The sequence below is a fragment of the Pavona decussata genome, unplaced genomic scaffold (genome assembly GCF_977016875.1).
Source record: "Pavona decussata unplaced genomic scaffold, jaPavDecu1.1 SCAFFOLD_48, whole genome shotgun sequence".
Classification (NCBI taxonomy): Eukaryota; Metazoa; Cnidaria; class Anthozoa; order Scleractinia; family Agariciidae; genus Pavona; species Pavona decussata.
The window spans coordinates 4176985-4189511 of record NW_028145470.1 but is presented as its reverse complement, the minus strand read 5'-3'; the positions used below and the strand labels follow the sequence as shown (position 1 = coordinate 4189511).

The 12527-nt window shown below is 37.3% G+C and overlaps 1 protein-coding gene across 1 annotated transcript; it reads right to left on the bottom strand.

Moving 5' to 3' along the window:
- Positions 1-312: 312 nt before the first annotated feature.
- Positions 313-12310, bottom strand: LOC146481872 (uncharacterized). The gene is made up of 13 exons (XM_085107957.1): positions 12189-12310; positions 11998-12092; positions 11782-11890; positions 11517-11569; positions 7072-7207; positions 6274-6611; positions 6112-6167; positions 5503-5561; positions 4736-4845; positions 3997-4099; positions 3190-3440; positions 2200-2233; positions 313-1964 (listed from the first exon to the last, which is right to left on the bottom strand). Exons 1-13 carry the CDS (start codon positions 12214-12216, stop codon positions 451-453), a joined length of 2886 nt encoding a protein of 961 aa, XP_084964083.1. The 5' UTR covers positions 12217-12310; the 3' UTR covers positions 313-450.
- Between the last annotated feature and the right edge of the window lie 217 nt (positions 12311-12527).

Sequence of the window (12527 nt, the reverse complement as noted above, 5' to 3'; positions counted from 1 at the left end):
ATCACAGTAGATTTCTGCTGTCTTTAACTCAGACTTGACATCAAGAAGAGTAACAGCTTTTTCACTTGGTAACCAGTAGAGGGGGCAGTTAAATAGTGCTAAACAAGAAATTGGAAAGAAAGTGGGGGCAACAAGACCAAAGCACATGTCAACAAGGAATGCCCATATACTTAATGACGATTGCTATGAGCCAATCAGCATGGGGGAGCTTTGACATTATTATAAAATGCTTTAATATGTCTTGCTGTAGTATTCATTGTAAATATTATGTTGGACTGGTGTTTACTATGACTGTCTCTAAATCCATTTATTTGAATTTTTTTTATTCCTTCCCCTACTGAGTCTTCATTAAAGAAGCAGGATTCTGCTGTGTGGCATTTAAAATCACTATAAGTTGCAAGTTGGTCATCATAAATAGATCATTATAATGAATCTAAGTTTCCTAAAATGTCACCTACCTATACTGCCCTCATTAAGTTCTTTAACAGGAATGTAACCATTTACTATTGGTACATCAACTTTATCCAAGCCCTTATCATGTTCCTTATTTTGAGACCCGTCTTCTGACATCTGAACACCACTCTCTTCTTCTGTGTGAGAGTGACCCACTCCATTTTCAACAGGCTTGCCTCCATTTAGGTCCCTATTAGGTGTGGGCCTGGAACTTGGCCCATATCTTCTGTCTCTGTGACCACCCCTTCTCCTAGATCCCCTCTCTTGTCTTTGAGGTAGTGCCTCCTTGGTGGAACTTTCTCTTTGATTGCTCTTCTCACCATTTAAACCCTCTGATGAATTGTTGCCTGTATCAGTCTCCTTTCCATTCACGACCACAGCATCTTGTGATTTTGATACTCCATTATGTTTCTCTACATCCTTTGCAACAGGGGTAGTATCTTTGTTATCACTGACAGTGTTCATCTTGAAATCATGTTCACCTTCTTCTTTAACTGTCGCTTTCTTCTCTTCATTTGCAAGAGGGCTTTTTTCCACAGGACCTCTTTGAGAGGGGCCCTTCTCCTGAGGACTTCTGTCTCTGTGACCACCCCTTCTCCTAGATCCCCTCTCTTGTCTTTGAGGTAGTGCCTCCTTGGTGGAACTTTCTCTTTGATTGCTCCTCTCACCATTTAAACCCTCTGATGAATTGTTGCCTGTATCAGTCTCCTTTCTATTCACAACCACAGCATCTTGTGATTTTGATACTCCATTATGTTTCTCTACATCCTTTGCAACAGGGGTAGTATCTTTGTTATCACTGACAGTGTTCATCTGGACATCATGTTCACCTTCTTCTTTAACTGTCGCTTTCTTCTCTTCATTTGCAAGAGGGCTTTTTTCCACAGGACCTCTACGAGAGGGGCCCTTCTCCTGAGGACCATTATCATGCTTTTGTCCTATGTCCTTAGAAACACCCCTCTCATTTTGACCATCAGGAGCTCCTCTTCTACCCCCTCTTCTTCTATTCCTGTTACGAGGTCTCTCATCTCCAAAATCCCTTTGTTCTCTTGCTTGGCGATTCCTGTTTCCTGATTGATCCTTTTTGCTAAATTCTGATTGTTGAGGGTTAACTTTCTCAACTTCACTCTGTGATTGTTTCTCTTTACCTGGTTTTGACTGCTGTTCCGATGTTTCAGACGTCTTAGTTGAATGCGCAGCTTCCTCTTTTGGCTTCTCTTTCATTTCGTTTGAAGTCTCATGCCTCGTACTTCTTTGAGGTTGGCGTTGATTACCTCTCCTAGAGTTCCTATTTGACTGATTACTACTATAATTCCTTTCTTGTTGAGAGCTCCTTGGCTCAGATGATCTGGTCTGTCTAGGCTTTTCATGCTGGGAATTTTGTTCCTTCCTCTGCTGACTTTGTGGAAGAGCTGTTTGTGGTCTCCGTGGTGATGTTTGTTGATGATTCCGTGTTTGAGATGCTGAGCTTGGCCTGTCCTTCTTATTGTCAACTCTTGACTGCTTTTGCCCTGATTAAGAAACCAACATATCACATAAGGCATGGTTTAAAGAGCGAGTGCTTAATTGAGGGTATACAACATCTACAGTACAGGCAAGGATGCTGTGTGCAATGTTTCCATCATAGCCACATAGTGTGGGGGAGTACATGTAAGTAGCCTGTAGTGAAGGCAGAAAGAAAGGTTAAGTCCATATATTCCAAAGACGTTTATGAACAAATTAATATTTTATTCTCCAAGGACTTACCTTGGGTTGAATTACCAGCTGAAGATGATAACCCCTATTAAAAGCAACGAAACTGTCAGAATAGTTTAATACCAATGTCTTCAAGTAAACTGCAGCAAATGATGAGAGACCTTTCTCCACTAAGAGATGTTTTTACTACCATGCAAATACATTTAATTTTTGAAAAGCACTCAGGGTTACTGTGCAGGTAAGAAAACTGTAAGTGCTATTATTTCTGGAATGTTAATTGCATTGGGAGAGAAAACCAATCAGATACTAGAGATGTGAAATAAATCACAAGCTGTAACATTTATTATTATTTTTGTGGTTTGTGTTTTTTTCCGGTTTGATTATACATATGAGAGGTCAAGGAACAATAAATATTCTGGGAATATTTTTCAGTGTTCTCAATTTTCTTAGTATGACAGTAAAACTTTACTGCCCCTTTAACAGGCTAAATATGCTTTTCTTACAGAGTCAAACCTTCAGTTATGTCATGCACTAGAGTGGATGAAACAATTTCTAAATTCATATATTCAAATGAAAGCTACTGAGCAGTGCTTAATTCCTGTGGTGTTGTTTGTTATGCTGTTCAAGGTGGTTCTAATGTTTGAGTCAGTGGATAAAATCCTAAAGTGTGACCATTCAAATCAAAGCTAATATTCAGCAGTTTCCTGTGGTGCTGTTTGTTATGCTGTTCAAGGTGGTTCTAACGTTTGAGTCTGTGAATGAAATCCTAAAGTGTGATCATTCATATGAATTAAGCTACTGAGCAGCAATTCCATGTGGTACTGTTGATTATGCTGTACAAGTTGTTCTTAATTTTGAGTCTGTGGATTAAATCAAATTGAGCAGTGCCATTAATTTGATGATTACGATTTTCATGTTCAATAAAGCGGAAGTTTTTTTTTTCAGTTGTCAAAGTTGGTACTTTCGACTTGCAATCTTGGAAGAAGATGTAGTAATCTTGGGTTTGAATCATTAGCATTATATTTAGTATCAGACTGGTACCTGCTGTTGAAGAGCTGCCTGAAGCCTTGCATGCAATTCAGCCACCTCTTGAAGAGCCTTGTGCGAAGACACAGAATTCTCCTCTGCTGGCAATGATATAACAGGTACGGTAGCACTTGCAGGAGCTGATGCTGTGACTGTCTTGACAGGTTCGGCTGCTTTCTTGTCATGATTTTTCACTTCTGCTTTCTTTGTAGGCAGCGATGGAGTGTTTAAAGTAACAGGACTGTAGCAGCTCTTGACAGGTACAACTGAAAATAAATAGTAAAGTTCCAGGTATAAATATCAATGGACCATTACGAAGCTTCTTTTCAGGAAGGATTCATTGGAGGGAGAATGCTTAACCAAGTGAAAGTGCTTAATTGGGGAATGCAACATCTACAGTACAGACAAAGATGCTGTGTGCAATGTTTCCATCATAGGTCATTTGTATTTCAAACTGGGTTAGGCATGGCAATTCTCCCTTATCATGGTAATTAAAAATTTAGATGTTGTTCTGGTAATGCATAACAACTGACACCGTGTAAAAAGCACCTTAAAATAACATAATTTAGTGAAAAGGCCAAGTTTCCGAGTCTTCAGTTTTGAAATAGTGAAGATAAAGCTCTAAATCTGAAAATTTAAAAGATGTTTGTATGAAAAATAATGGCAAGTTTTGCCCATCTTCATACAAACACCTGTACAATGTCCCTGGCCTACATCAAAATTTTAAATTGCTGTGATAAAGGTCTATAAAAACAGCGTAAAACAGCTTGGAACACTTTACCAACACCCTAAACTACTCACATCAAACTTCAAATTTCTTACCTTCTCCAAAATTCCTGATTGTTGTCAAAAGCTGATCCTTGTCACCTACAAACCGGGTTGTTCTGGCCAACTCCTCATCAATTTTCCGCTCAGTAACAAAATTCTAAGGAAAATAGTATTAATAGTCATCAATTAAAGAACTTACAGCAAGAGCCCATAAATTTTGGTCAATGAAATGATTGATTTCAGTTGATGCACAATCAATTATTGTTGTCAAAAATGAGTACATACATGTATTTTATATACTTTTAAGAAACTAAAATAAAATGTAAATCCAACATCTTGACAAGATTTGTCTTTCAGGAGGTAAAGCAAGGTGAAAAGTATGGGACTTAAGCCGTTGATATGTAGTTACCATGTACAGCCGCATTGAGCCATCCTATTCTACTCAAGACATCCAAAATCCATACCCTATCCTAGACTTGAGTCTTCATTTTTTTCTTGACTGTTCCAGACTACATTTTTCCAATGATATCCTATTCTAGACCAAAACTCTATGAATTTGATACCCTATCCCAGACTTAACGGCTTGAAAAACATACCCTTCACAGCGGCACATACCTAATTTTATATGGGAGTATCCCCCTGGGGGATTCAACTGCAAACATGTGACAAATATATGGAGTATTTAACAACAGATTTGCCTGGTTATTGATTGGAACAATCTGAACAAATCTGTTTTAAAAATGTCACCCCTGCCCTACCACAAAAAATTAAACTACAACGTATCACAAGATACCTTGATTTCATTCCTTAACTGTGTCACTTCATCTTCAGGCATTCCACCCACACGTTCTGATTTAAGCTTTAATGCTGCTGCATTCTCCTGTCTTTGTTCCAGTAATTCAACTACAGAAAGTGCCAATAATTATTGAAATCTAATGCTATGGAAATGCACACTGTGTTTATCAGTGCCCATCAGGATCTTTCAGCAAGATTATAATAGAAGTAAACAGACAAAGGTTTTCACACAATAACCTTTTTAACTGCAAGCAGTTGTGGTGATGTAATCAATCAATCAATCAATCAATCAATCAATCAATCAATCAATCAATCAATCAATCAATCAATCAATCAATCAATCAATCAATCAATCAATCAATCAATCAATCAATCAATCAATCAATCAATCCATTAATCAATTTATTAATGTCAAAGCATGGGGTGAGGTCCCCAATAAACCTGTTGGCTGACTGTTGGTAAACACTTGGCCAACAAACAACCAACAGTCGGCTGACAAACAGCCAACAGTTGACCGACAAATGGCCGACAGAAGGCCAATAGCTGGCTGACAGATGGCCAACAGTGTAACGTTATCCTAAAATAAAGTGTCAGTTGACAGTCGGTAAATTGTTGGTAACTTGTCAGTTACATTGCAAAGTCCAATCAGTTATTGTGTCATTAGTCAGGAGTTATAATTAATTATTAGGTCACTAATTATTTGAGAACTGCTTTGACCAAAAACAAAGATGACTAGAACAAATATTAATGTTCAAATAAACTAACCTGCTTGCTTCTTGAATTCTTCCATTTGAGCAAAAAGTTGAGCTTCTCTGTCATTAAGGCTAAGAGAAACAAAATAAGGAGATCAACAACTATGAATAGATGAGAAATAACACAACAGACATGTTACAACAAAAATTATAATTAAACATGTAACGTCACCTACAATAATGAAGCCACATGGCATTCGCTGCCTTAAGAAACCATCTTACTGTCAACATCATGTTATGCTTTATCTGGACTTGCCAATGTCTGAGTATAGTGTTTGCAATCTTAACACTTGCCATTGTCACAACTATGTAAATTGTGATCATCTGGGTGAGTATAGTCCTGAGAAGGACTGTTTGAGGTAACATTGGCTGACGTCTCTACAACCTGAGTGGACGTCAATCATCATCAGTCTGTGTGACTCTGATAATGACTTCTGCTCAGGTTTTTGAAATGTCAGTCAATGTCACACTGACTCAGATGACAACTTCTGGTCAGGTTGCTGAAAGGTCAGTCAATGCCATCTCAAGCAATCCTTCTCAGGACTACACTCACCCGGATGATCATAATTTACACACTTTGTCTATGACATGACTCCTGGGCTCAAACGATTTTCAGACTTACCATTGTCTCAATTCTTTAAACGTTTCAGCAATTGTCTTGAAAGACTTTTCACACTCCTGGACAAAAGAAATTAAATTATTATTGTAGATAAAAAGTTCAACCTGCAGGCTAACCAAATTTACAGGACACTCTTCTGGCTAAATCGTTGCCAGTGATTCTCACCTCTTCTAATAGCAATTGAAATCTTGGGAGAGAAACACTGGATCTATGTAGATCTTTCACTGTCTTCTTCAGAGCATCAGGCCCAGTGGACATCATTCTTTCAAACTTTGCATGAGATGGAGAGTTATGACCTGGGCTATCTGACACATGCTTAGACATAAGCTCAGGATCTGGAATACCGTCTGTTGGCTGGTCAGAGTTGGATGAAGGAAGGGAAATCTCAGAGCTTGACGGTGATGGTGGCTGAAGTAAATTCAGTGATGGAGAAGGGCAGTCCAGGGTCATGGTTGAGGGGGGTGTTGATTTGGTGGGGTCATCATCAGACTTGACCAATGAATCTAGAAAAATATTCATTCATTCTTTAGGTACACTGTAAAAGTTAGACAGACTCGAGGTTAATTATTGACAGCAGTGTGTACAGTGTGTGTTTGTGTCCCACATGGTATTTGCTTGCTTTCTAGTATGCTAAGTAATCACACGAGTTCATTTTCCTCTACATATGTGCAAGTTTTGTTCCATTTTGTTTTGCATAAAACCAGGTCTTCACACAGCAGTCAGCGCCATTTAAGTACTTACTTCAAGTGGGAAGGTCTCCCTTCATATGCTTTCCACTGTGACAACACATCTCCTCTTGCTCCAGTCTTTGAGGCGAAAGAAGTTAAAAACGCTGCCTCTAAGTCAGCCTCGAAGTCAACGATTACACTAACATAATCTTAAAAATAATTACTTATTATTATATACATAAGTTTTTGTATATTTGTTAACAAAATAGATCCAACTACAGAATTACTGCTGTACCTTCACAGCCATTTTGATTGAGCTGCAAATCATTCCGATCTTTTTTCTCAGGTTCCACATCAACTTTAGCCAATTCAGGTTCGCTATTCTGCGCTTGCTTCTTCTTGTTTCTCTTCTTTTTTGCAGAGTTACCATTCTAGGGAGAGAAGTGTATTGTCCGTCAAGGCGGTTGCCTGAGAAAAATTAATTTTAAGGAGCTGACAAGGCCAAAAGCCAAGAAGTTAGGAGCCCAATATGTAAAGTGTTAGGTGCTGCTGCAATAAATTCAGGCAACAGAGTATTTTCTTGGGCACTCCAGGCTACAGGGTTCCTGTTACGCAGTGGCCTTACTGGGCCTGGTTGTTTGAAAGCCGATTAATGCTAATCCAGGATGAGAAGTTAATCGAGGCTTTCATCTCGCTCATTAAAAATGGTTTTTAAGACTGATTTTGAGCTTAAGGTAAAGAAAAGTTTAAGTCGAAACTGAGTGCCAAGAATCTTTTGGAAGAATCTTTATTGATTAGCAATTAAACTCGAGTCAAAGTTTGCGTTAATCCAGGATTAGCTTACATGTAATCGGGCTTTGAACAACTGGGCCCTGATTAGCATCATTTTAGCTGGTGCTTTCAGGCCTACACACTTTTCTCATACAAAATTGACCTGTTAAAGGGGCAGTGCCAGCTATTTTTAGTGTCCCTTTGAATAGTCAGAAAATATATTTGTATCGATGGACCTTTAAAATAATGGTTCATTTTTGTTAACAATAACCCTACTAGTGTACAGAAACTAGTATAAATTATCTCTCGCTGTGGATGGTTAGGATGGAAATGGATGCAACTTGAAAAAATTGGTGAACTTTTTCAAGTTCTTCCTGTGTATTTTTGGAGAAATCTCTAAAAAAAACTTATTATGGTATATTCTTCTTCAGTGATATCACTTAATGTTTTTCTCCCGGTGTTCTAAGAGCAATTTTGGGTAAGAGAAGAGATTCTTTAGTCAACTATTTGAGCAGTTTGCATCAAAGCACAGCCAAATCTCTGTGAGAGTATCCCTTTCAGTCTCAATAGTGATCAGCATTTAATTCTTTTGTCATGTTCACCTCAACTGGACAAAACCTTGAGTCCAGTAATAATACTGCATTTCTAAAATGCTCCTTATGGAAACACCACAAGGCACCTTTTAGAAGGGGCAATGTTGCCTATTTTTTGTGTCACTTTGAATAGCTTAAAAACATATTTGAATTGAATGAATGGTCAAAATAATGGTTTACTTTTGTTAAAAATAACCCTAATAGTACACAGAGGCTGGGATCATTCATCTTCGGCTGCAGATGGCTAGGATGGAAATGGATTGCAACTTAAAAAAAATTGGCCAAGTTTTTCAAGTCCTTCCTGTGTATTTTAGAGAAGTTACTAAAACTGATTATAGTTTTTTCTCTCTTGGAGGAATCCATTAGTATTTTCTTTTCAGTGTTAGAAAAAGGTTCTCTGCCAAATATTTTAGAAGTTTTACAACAACAACAACAACAATGATCTTTATTCATGCCCAGAAATTATACCGAGTTGACATAAATGCAAGAAAGAAAAAACTACTAAGGAAGAGAGCACAGCCACTTAGAAATAGCAAGCTAATCGAGCTAAGTAGCTGGGCCAAGCGGAAAAATTTGCAAATTTCCTACATTACCCTCCATCTCGACCAAAATACAGCAAGATCACTGTGACAGCGCCCCATAAGTTCCAAAAAGGTGCAGTCACAAAATGAATAAAATGAGACTGAGGATGGCTATCAATGAAAATACTGAGAATAAAACGAGGATTCTCACTTTATACTCAAAATGGTCAGATGGTTCTGAATTTTGGTCTAAAAAGAGGCAGATAGAACCATTTATTAGCTTTCAAATATCATTTTAATTTAGGCAAAAGAATCACGGTGATCACAGGACAATTTGGAAAAAAAAAGTTGTCAAAGTTTGAAAGAGTACACCAATCAGATTCAAGAATGCAGTGTTTGATAATTTACATATATGTACATAATAAATTATTGGTGTGTGATCAGCTTAGATGTTCAATTACACCTGTTCAATTTAAATTGTTTGCTAGTATTAGACACCGTTTTTTAGTTTTCTCAGGGCATTATTTCAGTTATACAAAAAGGAGAATCAATTTATGCACAAGTAAAAAACCAGGCTGCCACAAACATTAGTTTTTTAAACTACTTTCTAGTAACAACATTTGAATTAAAGCAAGAAAAAAAAAAAAAAAAATCAAAAGTTTAATAAGAAAATAGAAAGTGCGCTCCATGTAGTAATACATGCTGAGAACCAATCAGATTCAAGAATTTACTGTTTGATATTTGCATGTAATAATGCACATAATAATTTGAGTGTGATCAGCTTAGGTGTTCAATTATTACACCTATCCAATGAAAATTGCTTGTTAATTAAACAACTATTTTTTGTTTTCTCAGCTGTTGTTGCAAGATACACTTGACAACCGTATAGTATTCATTTTTTGTGGGAGTTTTAATTTTGCTAAATGAATTAAACCTTTTCTGAATTTTGCAGGATTTTTTTGGGGGTGGATTTCATTTCTGCAATTTCGGCTGGGTGATAAGTATTACAGATAAATTATCATTTATCAGAAAAACCACTGCAGGATTTCACAAAGAACAACACTGAATTTCATAAGTTTACATACTGCAATTAGTCTGCAATATTGGTGAAATTAAAATCTTATGGTAGTTTCTACCAGTCAGTAGTTTTGCCAAAATGTTTTTGTGAAATATTTTTTGCAGAATCTTTTTTTTTTCTACAAAAAGTCTTAGATAAGATAACTACAAAAAAATATGGAGCACAGTAAGTTCGTTCCTTATGGAACTATGGAAAAGGTCTTGCCCCTATCAGGTACCAATAATATTCACATTCCCCTTTGTGCTGACACCCTAAAAGATACCAAGATAGCCCTAATGGTGTTCGTTTTAGATTCACCCCTAATGGACAAGACAGCCAACCCAATCACCTATATGGGAATCCAATTTGGGCTCTAATGATAGGACTATCTGATTTGTGCAGTTCAAATCCCATAGGGCTCAGAATTACTTGCACACTCATCCTTAAATTGCACAGGCCCCAAAAAAAGTTTTTAGCCCCTGGATATAGCAAGAGCTATTTCCCCTTGCCAACTTGTTTGGGAGAAGAGGAGTGGGGGGAGGAGGAGGGAATGAGAGGGGAGGGCTGGGTCAGCTTTGAAGCCACTAGTACTGTAACGTAAGTGACAAACAGTAATTTTATTGACCACAGGCTGCTGGCACATTTTATTTTATTTTATTTTATTTTTTTTGGGGGGGGGGGGGGGAGGAGGAGGCTTACTGCATTTCACCCTGTTCAATTTCCATTTAATAAATGTAGCTGCTTCCATATAAGCATGACCAGGCAGCCACAAAAAAAATGACCTGATTTGGTAAAAAACATGGCATAAACATTATTATTTGATTTTTTAATGTTAGGTTAGCTTTCACACCTGTAACCTCCACCTGGAACAAGTTTGTTTTATAAACATGCTTTCCTGTGAATGAATTCAATTTATCGACTGCTAAACAGAATTTATCTTAGCCAAGACTAAGCAAAATTTCATTTTAACTAGTCAGAAACCAAGTCACTAGAGAGCTGAAGCATCACCTAAAGGCCCAGCAAACTTAAAATTTTCATGACCAAAGATGTCATGCTTCATGCACGGTTAGATCAAGTTTTTTGTCACATGGCCAACCTCCATTTAAGATACATTACATAACTGTACAACCAACACGAAAAATAATGCAGTTGGAATATATTCGTGTAAGCCTTTGTGTATACATATTTAATTCTTGATGGAAAAGGTTACCTATTAATCTCATCGTATACCTCAACACCCCACATCCACAATTAAAGGGACTTTCAAATCCAAGTGCAAAAATTATATTGCGGAAAAAAGTAATGAATAATTTTCATATTTATGAACTTTCACTTTGTAAGCCGGCCGGAAGTTTCTGGAATTCTTTGATTCTCGTAACAGCAAAGACTATTACAGTTACAAAATCAATACTTCTTCGAAGTATAAAACTTTAAATTATGTGTTTTTCGTGTCCGTAGGTAAGTGAATAAGTGAATCGTCGTGGATGTGACATTTTTAAGTGTCCTACTACATGTATTAAAGCTTAGTTTGACCAAAATTTTCGCCATATTGAGTTTAACAAACTAGTTAATATAAACCTATTATCAATAATTATTTCACAACAGATTTCAGCTAAAAGCTGAAGCTCAAATGTAGTTGAAAACGTTCTATCGGCCGCCGTAAAATTCATTATTTTTATATCGAGTGACCCATTTAAATATTTTATACAAACTCTGTGACGTGACGGATAATTCAAAGGCCTGAAAATAAATTACTATTTAAGCTTAATAAAGTGGAAAAAAGTTAGAGAATTCAAACCTTGGACTTTTTTCCTTGGGTATTCCACTCCTTTAAAAGATTATCCGCTTCTCCTGAAACGGAACGAAAAAGAAATAACACATTAATGAATATTTGTTGGAATTTGACATTCTTCTGTGCGTAGAAACGGGACGAGATGCGTCCACAACGATAGTAAAATTTTATAACTTGAGTATCTAACGACTCAAAACGGACCTCCACTTAAAACCAGAAAAATCTCTTTGTAATGCATTCTCCTAGTTATAAAAATGTCGAAAAGACTCACCGTTTGTAAAACAAGCAATGGCTGCTTCGACGTCGTAATCGCAAGACTGAAGGACCAAGGTTATATCATCTTTGCTTCGAAGGGGGAAAGCCTCGCGAATGAACGCAATCTTTGTGGAGCAAAATAAAAGGCAACAAAACCGCCGTCAGCGTTAAATAAAACCAAATTAATTCACCAGTTAACGATGTGTGCCGATAAACAGCGAAATAAACATACTTCTTTCTTTAGATTAGCGGAAGTCCCATGGTCAGCGAAATTCAAGTCTGCAAGAACACGACCGCTTCTCGTGTCAAAGAAGTCTTTTCGATTTCCTACAGGGAAGAAAAATGAAACTCAGTTTGGAATTTTGCCTCCAAGATTTCGTAGAAAAGGTGTTGTCCTTCCTGGAAAACGGAAATCTTACAAACCTTGTCTCGCTGAGTTCTTCTTTGCCATTTTCGACGGCGATATCGGTGCCGGCGTAAGCGGTGTAAAACCCGCTAAAAACTGCAAGGCGACAAGAGAACTTCCCGCGCTGATTGGTGCAGCAATTCTCCTTTCCACTAAGTATCAAGAATTTGTAGTTCAATCAAGCCCATTGAAAATTAATGGAACGCGTCGTTTATGCAAATTCTAGTATTTTTCTGCCAAATTTGAACAAAACTCAATTCTCTGAACGTAATTGCACTAGCTTTCAGCTTTGTACAGATCTTTTGGAAAGAAAATAGTGGAATATTGTTTTCTTGAAAGACTATCAAGTACTATAT

Bases quoted from the DNA above. Each gene is read 5' to 3' on its own strand.
- LOC146481872 (XM_085107957.1), bottom strand. From the start codon at position 12,216: ATGGCAAAGAAGAACTCAGCGAGACAAG. The intron at 7,208-11,516 runs GTTTGAATTCTC...TTCTCTCCCTAG, and splicing joins CCCAAGGAAAAAAGTCCAAG to AATGGTAACTCTGCAAAAAA. The intron at 2,234-3,189 runs GTACCAGTCTGA...TGCTTTTAATAG, and splicing joins AGGCAGCTCTTCAACAGCAG to GGGTTATCATCTTCAGCTGG.